General features: G+C 41.7%; 1 protein-coding gene across 1 annotated transcript in view; it reads right to left on the bottom strand.

Annotated features, from left to right (window-relative positions):
- LRIG1 (leucine rich repeats and immunoglobulin like domains 1) overlaps positions 1 to 12,777 on the bottom strand; it is a 69,019-nt gene that overhangs the window by 4,747 nt on the left and 51,495 nt on the right. Inside the window, exons 8-15 of the mRNA XM_069966915.1 lie at positions 10,487 to 10,630; positions 7,664 to 7,744; positions 5,885 to 5,956; positions 5,118 to 5,189; positions 3,904 to 4,067; positions 1,777 to 2,097; positions 909 to 1,190; positions 383 to 820 (exon numbers count right to left, since the gene is read on the bottom strand). Of these exons, the coding sequence (XP_069823016.1) occupies positions 383 to 820; positions 909 to 1,190; positions 1,777 to 2,097; positions 3,904 to 4,067; positions 5,118 to 5,189; positions 5,885 to 5,956; positions 7,664 to 7,744; positions 10,487 to 10,630 (1,574 nt within the window). The remainder of the gene's footprint in view (positions 1 to 382; positions 821 to 908; positions 1,191 to 1,776; positions 2,098 to 3,903; positions 4,068 to 5,117; positions 5,190 to 5,884; positions 5,957 to 7,663; positions 7,745 to 10,486; positions 10,631 to 12,777) is intronic.

Below are 12,777 nucleotides of genomic sequence, written 5' to 3'. Positions count from 1 at the left end.
CTCCCAGACCCCAACCAATCAAAACTTTTGACATATCTGTGTGACATGTCAAAAGTTGTTTGTTTGTGACATATCTGTGTGACATGTCAAAAGTTGTTTGCTTGTTTTTTAAAGTGACAGTAACTCTAACTCTGGAAGAGTTGGCGGTGTTTTTCACATCACCAGTCCTGTGGCATCACTAGATCTCATGATGGAAATCTGACCATGTAGACCACTTGTAATGCCTGATGCTAGATAACCACCCAAATAAGCTGACTAGCCATCAGGGTGTGAATGATGTTACAATAGGGAAGGGGAAGGACTTCCCAATTACAACACCTCACCAAGTGTCTCCATTTAACTAAACCTGACAATCTTTGCCTTTTAAGATGTAAGGATTTACCTGTGTTAGTAACGCTGTACTCCTCACTCTTTTTCCTGGTTTGGTAGATAATACACACCCAAACCAGTGAGGTCAGGACAATACTACACACCACGGCGATTGTGATGATACCAAATGTCATGGTTCCCTCCATCTTGTTGGACTCCAGCACACAGCGAGAGGAGGGGTATATGCTGACTTGACTATAAGCTCTTTCAGTTCCTAGAGTGTTGGACATTTCACAGGTATATTTTCCAGCATCTTCCTGGACCACATTGCGTATGATGAGGAGCTGGTTCCCAGGAGTAAAATGGTGCCTTTCTGTCATGATGAGAGGCTCGTCCCCTTTTAGCCAAGTGATTCGGGGAGGAGGACTCCCGTTGGCTTTACATTGTAATGCTAATGTAGCTCCTGCTGAAACAGTACGGTCCTCTAGTGGATGTGCCAAAAATGGCATCTCTGAAAGTACAAAAATAAAAAAAAAAGTGAATATTGCAAATAGAAGTGATGCAAATACATTTTTCTTTAAATATTTTCCCTATCTTACCAAGTATTGTTAATGTGGCATTGGCAGAAACCGATCCTGCAGAGTTTTGTGCAGTGCAGCTGTAGACGCCCATATCCTCAATTTTAACGTCTGTAATGAAGAAGACGTCGTCATCTGGCATGACATGCATTCGCCGTTCTCGGGCAGCAGGAAAATCTGTGCCCCCATCTTTCTGCCATGCAATTTCCGGAGTGGGGTGTCCATCTGCTGCACACTCCAGCCTGGCAGTAGTACCCGTCCTGATGGTGTTATCTCTTGGAGTTTTGATGAAGGATGGCAGGACTGGAAGGAAAGAAATTTGCAAACATAGTTTTAACCCCATTTCGACATGACATAAGGTAATGTAAGGGTTAAACAGAAACTGGCCGCCAACTAGAATATGGTAAAATCAGGGAAATACACTTTTACAAGGCCACTGCTGGCAAACGATAAATGTAATCAAGTTATCCAACCTTTGACAAATACTATCAAATGGTTGAGCCTTCTTAGAATGAACTGATCATCAAACCACGACGATCAGCTGTTATAACTAATTTTACCTACAGCGGAAATGTGGTACTACACGCATGACTGGCAGCTTGAGTGTTGGCCTCTGCATTAAGTTCCCAGTGCAGGTTGCCAATCAAGTGTGAGTGACTGGGAAAAGGGCAGAGGCAGCATGACTACATGCCGCTGCAGCTCCGCCCCATGCCTGGTTACCAGGGACCAACCCGGAGGATTAATCATCAATATTTGGAAATTGATGCCCCATTAGAGTTCGACAGATACAGGGTCGGAGAGCTGTGCCTGGCAGCTGTAAGGTATTGGGGCCAAGTCATATGGTGATTGGTTCCCTTTAAGTATCAACCCTAGCTTGATCTATACTCACCATTTACAGTCAGTCCAGCTTTATTGGAGTAGGTAGAGCCAAAATGGTTGGTGATGATACACTGATATTGTCCCTCGTGTTCAAAAGTAACATTACGTAAATGCAGAAGAGTTGTGTAAACCATCACATCTCCATCTTTCTCCCTGATGTTGGCAAAATTCTCAGTTTCCATGTTGTGCAAGATTTCATTGTCTTTCTTCCACACAAAGGTCATGGGAGAACTACTACTGCTTGCAGCAGAACAAGAGAAGCGGATATCTTTCCCAACCACCGCCATGGTCTTCTCTGGGTGCACCGTGATGTGTGGCTTTGGTAAGTCATCTAGAAGACAAAAAGTGGTAGATAATGTGTGTTTGTCAATTCTGAAGCAGAATGTAGAAGAATATTTCCACATTTCATTGACACGGCCCATAATTTGTGGGTTATAGAGCATTCATATAGTCTTTGGTGAACTCCTTGTGCTATAAATTTCACCATCATGTAATGAAGTTGGCAACAAAGAACAAAGTGGACTTCGAATTCTACTGGACAGCCATCAGATTTGCTAACCAGGGTATAGTGAAGACCTGGATACATAAAGTTTCTGCCCTCTCTAACATCTCCCCAGTTCTAGGCTCTTCCTCTGCCATATTTACAGTGTAGAATTAGTTGGTGGTAATGGTTGCTACATATCTTGTTTTAAAGTAACATTCACAACCTGTTAGTGTGACGGCTGAGAGATCGTGTTCCTTTGGAATTACCTAAACAAACACTGGTGGGATGATCCTTCTGTTTACATCGGAGAGCCAATGTTCAAGGTTGTAGGTGGCTCAATTTTTCATTGTGCTTGGCTCATACAAATATTATTCTACATTTAAGGATTATGCACAGCTGAGAGGGGAACATGTCCCCATCTGTGCGGTTCAGGGTGATTTGCACTGGGAAATGCTCACTTTTTCCCTGAGGTGCATTGAGGAACTGGCTTGGTGTCCAACTCAAATATCTTCTAGTCTAGATGGGTCTTCCACTCCAGCTAGGAGACCTTTCTTCCCCTTTATGATTGTTTGGTGGAAATGAGAAAAAGAGAACTAAAAGCGCTAGACTTTATAAACTGGCAAGTCTACCACCCTTATTGGCCTCCTCCAACATTATCTCGGACTATTAAGAATTTCGGCCCATTACTAAACATCTGCCAAAGGAAACGGATCAATTTGTTCTTCATTGGCCATATAAAATAAACACTGACATATGTTTGTAAGTTTACATCGATATAAAATAGTTTACTCATTAACTGGTTGGATACAATGAACATATACAAGTAAGCGGCCCCCTTTCCCAGAAGCCGTAACTCATGGACTGACTTGGTTCGCTGTAACATGTGGCTATTTGAAATATAAATGACGAATTTCCACTTCATCTCGTTCCTTTGGCGGAATGTACAAATCAGTAAACAAAATAAGCAACGCAAAACGTTCCAAGCCACGTACCTTGCTGGAAAAAAACATATATAATGAAGCTTGATCTCCGCGTACCTTGTTTTAATTAAACCTTTTGTTGTTACCGTTGTTCTGTGGGGGAATAATTGTGTTTTCAGCTGTCCAGAGCTGAGAGCCAGCTGGACCACAAAAGGAGAGAAATCCTGGAATTTGGGTGTGAGCAGCAGGCAGCACATGTGACACACATATGTGTCCTCAGGAGTTTTTGATGTCGGCCTGCACTTTGGACTGCTGGTACTAGACTTTGCTGGGAAGAAGATTATCACTTTTCTGGAGAGGAGGCCCGGCTTTCCGTTCTAAGATTTTCAATCAGCTTTAATCTCACAGATGTGCACATTTCTGGACTGGAGCACATTTGGAGTAGATTGCTATATTCTGCCGATTTGTCTCTTGCACCTCATTGCTATCGGTCATCTTCTTTCACATAACAGTACATCGGTATTACGTCACATAAGGAAATAATACAGCCCAGAAGCAATCTAATCTTATGTGTTCGACAAACAAAAGAATCTCCATATTATAAGATCAGCTATAAATCATATACATGTATTCTTGTACCCAAATCTGTTTTTCAAAAATTCTCATAAGGTGCGACGAGGTTGCCTATATGATCCATCAGTTATGGGCGTAAGATGAAAATAGCAGAACTTACCACACACAAAGCTCCGTGCAGGGACGCTGAAGATACTCTTGTTCTGTATGGATTCTGGATGGGCACAAAGAGCTTTAACATTGGCCTGCAGTTTCCTACTGGTCAGCCATGATGGAAGCCACTTAAGATGACAGTCACATAAGAAGCTCTCACTATTGATGTATCTTGAATAAAGAGAAAAAGACACTTAAGACTAGATAGGATTTCACTCAGCACGGCTGGACAATCATCGAACTTGTTAGGGTAATGATGGAATGAATACATAAGGATATTTCAAAGTCTTAAAGGGAAACCAGTTTCCCATTATATTTATTCAGGAGACTTTGTATTCTCATTCTGAAGGTTTTATTTACTGCATTTTATATGCTAAATATTTTAAGGGTAAGATTATCCTACAGAGGGTAATGGTGGCTCAATTTCAAGTACAGATCATGTATTATATACTAAAGAGGGTTTCTGGTTTGAGTACTCCCCTGCTCTGCGATTGGCTGAGCAGGGAGCAGGACGTCATCAAAAGGAGGGAGAGCAGCACAGGGGGGACAACCAGAAGATCGGAGAGCCGCAGTGCCAGGGGAGGTAGTGTATGTGGCCTTTTATTGGTTCACAGCACAGGGAGGCATATAGTAAACCTATACGGTTTCCCTGGGGGAAAAAATTACTTCAATCATTGTTCTAATGAAAATTAATGCTTTTTAAAAGACGCTTAACATGTTAATTCTTCAAAGTTCTGAACTTCACTTCAGGATATTTATGGTATATCCACAGGAACGGATGTCAGCCCTAATTTTTTAATATAAGGCACTTGCATTGCTGTATCTACATCTCCTATAAACTGGGCACCCAGCTGTCTCCGGTCTCTCCTTGTAAGCAAGGAACTTTGAACTTTGCTGAAAGGCATCACGGTCCTGAATTTCAGGGCTGCTGGGACCCCCACCAATCAAGAGAAAGGAGGTCAAATGTCGTCTGAGTGAACGCAACGGCAATATGCATGCTCAGCCACTGCTCCCTTCACTGTTTATGGGACTTCTGAACATAGCAGTTAAGAGAATGAATGGAATGGTGGCTGAGCATGCATAGTACCATACCATCCACTTGACATTTGACCTCCATTCTCACGATAGTTCCCAGAGATCAGACGCCCACCCAGCAGCTAAGTATCCCTCACTTTTGTGGATACACCATTTAAATAATTTGTATATTGAAACTTTACTTACAGTTCTTTCAACATCTTCATTTCTCCAAATGCCTCAGCCTGAACTGACCGCATGGCATTACCACCTAGGTTTCTGCAAAAAAAAAAATAAAATAAAATAAATTAAATAAAAAATCAGCTTGGAAAATAATCAACAAATGTTGGCAAACTTTAAAATCCTAATTGTAAATTCAAAATTGATTTCCTATCAATTTGGGTAATTTGTGCCAGAAACTAATGATTTCCACAAATCCCGTCAGAATATTAATAAACACAAGTAAACCCAGTCATCCTGGGGATATACTGTCCAGGCTGCACTTCATTTATAAAAGGAAACCAATGCTGATTCAGTACTAGAAGCATTTATGGTCCTTGGGGAAGGAGAGAGGAAAGAAAAAAAATATCCTCCTCTCCAGCCAAGTCTGCTGCACACGTAACTTTCTCGAAGGAAACTTAAGGTGTTCTCCTCCTTGTGTGACGAGAAAATGACCAAACTTGTGGTGCGGATCTGAACCAGTCAAACCAGTGAGAATTCATCAAGTGTTGTCTGTTCTCAGAGTAATCACAAAATAAAAATGCGCCTAAATTTGCCATATGTTCTCTAACTCCTTTCTTGGCACAACGAGAGGCCAAAGTTGAAGCTGACTTATAATGAGAAGGAAGCAGCTGGTCTGCTCAAATGGACGAGCTTCTCAGCTTACAAAGACGCTATTAAATTGCTTGCAGACCTCTCAAGCAGCTACTTTTGGCAACCCACTCTAAAAATGCAATGCATGATGGGAGACTCACAGGTGCTCCAGGGCCCCCAAGCCTGAGAAAGCGTTTCTGGCCACCGACTTGATCTTGTTTCCAAACAGAGATCTGCAGTTTCCAAACATCAAGGGTCAGACAAACAAAAGGGGAGAAAGGGATAAGAAGAAAAAGCAGAATTAGTTGGGGTGAAACAGATCTCATGTCCGCTGTACGGCGCTCCTATCAGTATCCAGTACAGAGATTAGGCCTATTCTTTCTTTGGCCTACTGAAAGGAGATCCCTTTATCAGCAATGCAATTTACCAGTGATGACAGGGCTGAATCACACATATTTTCTCCTGTGAGAAAGCCGCCATTCAGCTCTCTTGTTAGGCCGTAGTTCCTTTCCCTTTTTGTTAAATGCATGTTGTACAAGAAGGGAGGTCTAACAGGCCATTAGTGACTGTGCCGTCAGATCAGCTTCCTGCATCTACAAGTAGTGCATGCATAATGTAAATCGCTGACTTGATAAAAGTGTCACTGTTTGATAAAACTTTTGACATATCATAGAGACTTTTTTAAAAGTTTTGATCAGTCCGGGTCTGAGTGTTTAGACCCCGACTGATTGTGAAAGCGAACCTAAAGAAGATCGCACTCAGCGAGGTCCTAACCAAGCTCCGTGGGCTCATATTGTAAGTCTATGGAGCCCAACTCTTTCACTGATACAGAGTGGGAAGAGGCTGCGCTGCAGCACAGTCCTCTCCCTGCTTGTTCTCACAATCGGTACGGGTCCGAACACTCAGACCAAGACCGATCTAAACCTTTGACATGCCTCTATGACAGTGACACTTTAAACAACAAGGTCACACTGTTTTAGGAGTTGTTTTTTTTTTAGTTTTTTTTTTTTTTAAAGGGCACTGTCACTTTAAAAAAAAATTGACATGTCAAAAGTTTTGATCAGTCAAGGTCTGGGTGTTCAGAACTCAGATCGCTAAATAGAGCTGGGAGAATTGCTCAGCTAAGTGCTTCACTCTCTGTCTTGTTGCAGTAAGACTGCTTCTTCTAGTTCTATCCAACAATCAGTAGGGGTCTGAACACCCAGACTCTGACCAATGAAAACTTTGAAGCCATCTCTAAAGAAATTGGCACTTTGGTATATCTAGATCACTAAATCTTTGCTGCAACTCACTTCACTCACTATAAGACTACTGAAGGTAAGCACAGCACTCAACTATTAGTCCCATAGGGAATAAATGAAGCAGTAGCACACTTGTTTGACCACTGTTTCATTCATACAGGGGTATAAGAGGATAAGATACTTCCATTTGAAGGTAACAATTGTAATCTTGGGATAAACCCTTTAAGAGATTGTTGTGGCAGCCATATTTGGTGACAACAGGAAGTGCCGGCATACTGGGTGTCACATTTGAATGAACTTCTTAAACACTAAAACTGTTAGGCGATCAGCCTGTGCCATCAGTTGCTGAGAAGCCTAAAATTACAACCAATATGGCTGCACTTCACCAAAAATTGTCACCACCATTAAATAAAATATCAGTATAAGTGGGGGGAAAATATGTGAATTGCCAGTTCTTTCCTAGCGACGGACCACCCAAAACCTTTCACCAGCCTTTTCCAAACCCTGCACCTCTTTCTTCAGAACTACCTCAAGTCATTAAGAGCCTGGGACTATAGAAGCCGTCTCTCTAGAAGATATATGTGTGAACGGCTGTCCTTATTTGTGCGGCCAGAATAAAGGACACACACCGGGAGGAGGGGAAGGAGGAAAAGGTCCTACTGCTCGAGGAACAGTGAAAGAAGGAGGTGAAGTACTCACAGCTTGTTCAGGCTGTCCAGGCCTCGAAAGGCCCCATTGGTATCCTCTATTGTGCCCGAGATCTCATTATGATCCAGTTCCCTGCAGAGAACACAAAAGACAAGGTACAATCAGTTTCTGCACTTGCTTCTTTGTAAGAACAACTTTTGGAAAGGGATAAAAAAGAAAAAAAAAAAAAAGACTTTTATGCTGATATTTTTTCTTCTTAACCCTCTCAGGACTACACCAGTTTTGGCCATCTTGACCATATTTTTTGTGGCTTTGGTGGAGCCACATTTATATGTTGCAATACTTACATAATTCAGAACAATATAATATATATAGCACAATATACATACTGTTATATGAGCCCCAGCATTAATAAAAGGCACTGGAGAGGGGAGATCAACCTGCACAAGAATATGGTAGTTGTCTCAGTTGATTTGATCTCACACTTTTGTTCTCTAACATTAGCTAAAATGTCTGAAAAGAGGTATATGCAGTTCACTACTCAGGCCTATGGGGAGATAATAATAAAAAGTGCCTGCCTTTTTCCCGGAAACAGTGCCACTCTTGTTCAGAGGCTGTATGTGGTATTGCAGCTCATACACATTTGCTTCAGTGAGGCTGTGCTACAATGCCAGCCTAGTATTTAACAAAAAGAAAAAAAAAACACCAAAAAAAAAAAAAAAAGTAAAAAAATAAATAAATCCTGAATCCCTGTCAAAGTGGTGACATGACCCTGTTAGTTATTTATCTACTGAATCCATAACGTTACAGTGAATCCATTTCCATCAGTGATGCATTATCATTTCTTTCGCTTGGGTGTGTTCTTCCATTGAAAACTTGCATATGTATTGTTGAGGAGACAATGAGGGGCTTTAACCCATCTTTCATTCTATTCAGCCCTCTTCTCTCCCATGCCAATTTCCCGTTCTTTCTGGCTGGCTGCATCTAAATGCAAGTGGCCCTGTTAATCATAGGACTGGGAGGTCTTCCAGTGTGACCTCTATCTGAATAGGCCAGCAATTCAGCAGCTTTGCACCAAGTAAAGGCATCCAGACAATGGGCTGTAATTAAAACATGCTCGGGTCCCTTTCACCAGGTGTATGAGCCGGGGTGCACCCCCTCTTATTAAATTAGAGCTCACCCACCATTGCCCGCTCTCTATTCACCCAGCTGAAAGGATCTCTGCATTAAAAACTTCAACACAACAAGATTCTTTAAGTCTTTTTGGAATGCCAACAAATTCCGGGTGAAGCACAGGCACCAACAGCTGGCATTCACAGAGTCTTCCTGTGTGCCAGATCCTGAGGTTTTACATATCTCCGGGGAGATGGAGGCTTTCAGTTGGTGTGGAAATCAGAAAAAAAGCAGGAAATGGGCCCAAATGTTTTTTGTTTTTTTGGGGGGGAGGGGGGGGGCAGAGTAGGGGGCAAAAACAGATCATTCAGTAAAAAAAAAAAAAAAACACAATTGTGGGTCTTTACTGAGCACAGCATTTGGAGATGCCAGGTTGCTTATGTTACAATGATGGAAAAGTCATTCTTGAAGAACCTGATCTCTTCTCTCCAGATATTTTTACAGCCAAGTCATGCTATGCAACAATCTAGGTTGACTGCAGGACGAGAGCGGATATTTTCTATGGAATTTTGGAGGGAAAAAAGCTCTGGGTGGTTTAGTATTATTCGTATACATATCAATTCAAGCAGTGAAAGCTAATAGTGACGTGTATATGCAATACCTGTATAGACATTTTAGTTGTTTAGGCTGTATCAAACAAGAAACAGCGCCACATCTTTCTATAGGCCACGTCCGGCATTGCAGCTCAGCCAAATTGAATTGAATCAATAAGTAAATCAATGAAATGGATTGATTTCTATCACTCATAATGATTAAGGAAACTATAGGGACCGAGCTGATGTCCAATACATCAATATATCATGAAATTACTCGTGATATAATAAACTCTGCAATATTTTATGGCTCCACTTCATTGTGTGTGTACTGCAAACTTACACTGTTTCAGTGCTCCCTGCATCATAATGATACATTATGTGAGTTCCGGTAATCTGTTCCGTTGCACACTGTCCATATGCATGGAACATGGAAAGAAGGCCTAAGCTTCTAAATCAAACACTAGGACAAGCCAGAACTAGAAGCAGAAGGATGAGGAGGAGAAGTGGCTCATAAGTGGAGAAAGAAGAATTTTTGTCTAATAAGATATATTATAAAGTTTCTTTACTTTTCTTAAACTATTGGTTTATGGAGAAAATATGTAAACAGATGAAAAAAAAACAGATGTAGCAGAGCTGAATTTATGACCTTAGGGGGAAAAAAAAAAACTATCACAAGGTGTTATGTTAAACTACAAACTAAGCTCTGCTACGTGTCTTTTAGATAGATGTTATGCACTGTAACGACAATAAATATCACCGCTTCCTCAAACACAACAGGATTCTCATGTAACTGTTACACGTTCAGACCGTGTGTGAGCAATGGAAAATAAAAAGATGGTAAAAATGATAAATCCATCAGATATCATCTGATTTGCAGCTATCTGTGTAATGATGGCCATTGTGGGCTTCACATGTCCAGACTCAAGTGATACATTATCTCAGGAGATAACTGTAGTCTCTTATAGCAGTTGTTACCCACCAATGGCTGATGAGAGTTGTACTTTTCCAACTGCTTGAAAGCCACAGCATGGAGACCAGACTGGAAAATCTCAGGCACAGAAGCCTCAGCCCCCCCCCCCCCCCGCCATGCACAAGAATAGTCAGATAAAAATAACAAGAATAACAGAACAGTTATAGACTCTGACTGTGGTTGGTAAATACTTACAATACACGCAGCTTCTGAAGCCCTTTCAATGCCCCCTCAGCGATGAGATTTATAGAATTATGGCTGAGACGCAGGACAGCCAGAGACCCGAGATCTGCAAGGCTTCCCTCATCTAAGCGGGTCAGGTTATTATGAGACAGGACGCTGTGAAGGAGACAAGATGATAAAATAGTTATATCATATGTGCTGTAGAGAAATATTACAGGGGAAAATGGATCCCCTAAATAAACACCTCAGAGGGGATATCCATGTTTTGATTTCTCTCTCCTTAAAGCGACTCTGTACCCACAATCTGCCCCTCCCCCCAAACCGCTTGTACCGTTGGAGAGCTGCTTTTATTCAATGATCTTTCCTTGGGTCCTTGCAGTTATTTTCCTTTTAAAGTGACACTGTCACCCCCTTTGTGCATTCTGACATCTCTACACAGGTGTAAACTGTAAATTTAGCGGTTTTGATACCTTCTTTTAAATCATACGTCATGGTGCTTGTTCAAGTAAAAAGTCATCTTTTATCAACTGCAGATTGCGTTCAGTGGGCGGGGCCTCGCGACATTAGTGCCACTTAGCCCCGCCCACAACACCACAGTTGGCCCTGCCCCCTTGCCACCCATTGGAACAGGCTGGCTGAAAGGTCTAGACCCCACACCCTTTACGTCGGCTAACCAATGGGCGTCAAGGGGGCGGGGCCAACTGTGCAGTTGTGGGCGGAGCTAAGTGGTGCTAATGCCGCGAGGCCACGCCCACTTAATACAATCTGCAGTTGATAAAAGGACACTTTTTACTTGAACAAGCACCATGACGTATGATATGAAATAAGGTATGAAAAACCCTAAATTTACCCTTTACACCTGTGTAGAGATGTCAGAATGCACAAAAGGGGGTGACAGTGTCACTTTAAACTTTCAGCCCTGTGTCAAAATTGGCGTGACCTAGAGTGTCTGTGCCCTAGGCCTGCACTGCCTCTCTGTCCCTCCTTCCCACCCTCTTTACCATTGCGAATGCCCCAAGCAGGATTTCTCCTAATAATCACCTGTCTGAACACTGTACATGGGCCTTAACAATCCAGCATATGTGCAGTATTTAGACAAGTGATGAATAGAAAAAATCCTGGCTTGGGCATTCCTAATACTGAAGAGGGCGGGGAGGAGCGACAAAGAGGCGGTGCATGCCTAGGGCACAGACACTTTAGGCCTTGCCAATTTACCACAGGGCTGTAAGTTTAAAAGTAGTTTTTTTAGGACAATAACTGCATCACCTGTTGAATGGACCCCAGGACAGATCTTGGGTTAAAAGCAGCTATCTGAAGGTATAAGTGGTTTAGGGGGGTTGGGGGTGGACAGATTGTGAGTTAAGATTCGCTTTTCTACAGGCTGTTGCTGGTTCTGCAGTTTAGCCACATTTTCACAGACATCCTTTACATAACATTGTACTCACCTATTTCCAAGTTTTATGCAGGAAAGCTACATGGGCACTTATATGGGCACCAATACAGATGTAATCATTATGGTCATCCAACTTTTTTAGCTACCTGAATTACAACCATTTCTAGCTACGAAGGGAACGATCTCTTCTTCTATATCATAACTAGCCAGAATTCACCCTAAGTAGTCAACGAAGACAGCATTGCCAAAAATAAGATGGGACATCAGAAGTAGCCATAACTACAAAGATAAAAGCCAACTACCAACTCCAGTCACCATGTAAAATACAGTAGATATAAGACCATGTGTGATGACAGGTATATAGAACACAAACATTCAGTCAACTCTGAACTGCTAAAACATTTATTGCATGGGGAAGGGATACAAAGCACAATGTAGATCTAGAGAATTCCTTTTAGAAACAAGATATAAAACCTGGAGACCCATGTATTAGCGGTCTCATGTCCCCCGCAATAAAATCCTAAGATATTCATCCCTGACTAATGAACTATGTGACACTTCTGAAAGAGTTAACTCTTGTATTGGCATCCGCCCAAAATAATGTCTACAATTACTATTTAAGAATTTAGTCGAGAGATAAATGCATTTCTGAGAAAGTAACTCAAGACCTGGATTTTATAAAAGTAAGAAAAAGTTCACTTTAATGCAAAGTAAAACATCTGCCACTGATAGAAGATCTAAACTGAATTGTGCATATAAGAGAGAAGAAAAAAAAAACAGTCTAAGAAATCCTCCTGGACTCCACGGTGATACAGTTTACCTTCACTGATCCATGGAAGCAAACAATTAGACCTTCTTCTGATAACTGCTGTGCATAGCTTAACAGTGGCCAGTGGGATTAAGTACATTT

Source organism: Dendropsophus ebraccatus, chromosome 4 (genome assembly GCF_027789765.1).
Source record: "Dendropsophus ebraccatus isolate aDenEbr1 chromosome 4, aDenEbr1.pat, whole genome shotgun sequence".
NCBI lineage: Eukaryota > Metazoa > Chordata > Amphibia > Anura > Hylidae > Dendropsophus > Dendropsophus ebraccatus.
The sequence above is the reverse complement of the archived record's forward strand: the minus strand, read 5'-3'. Positions and strand labels throughout refer to the sequence as shown.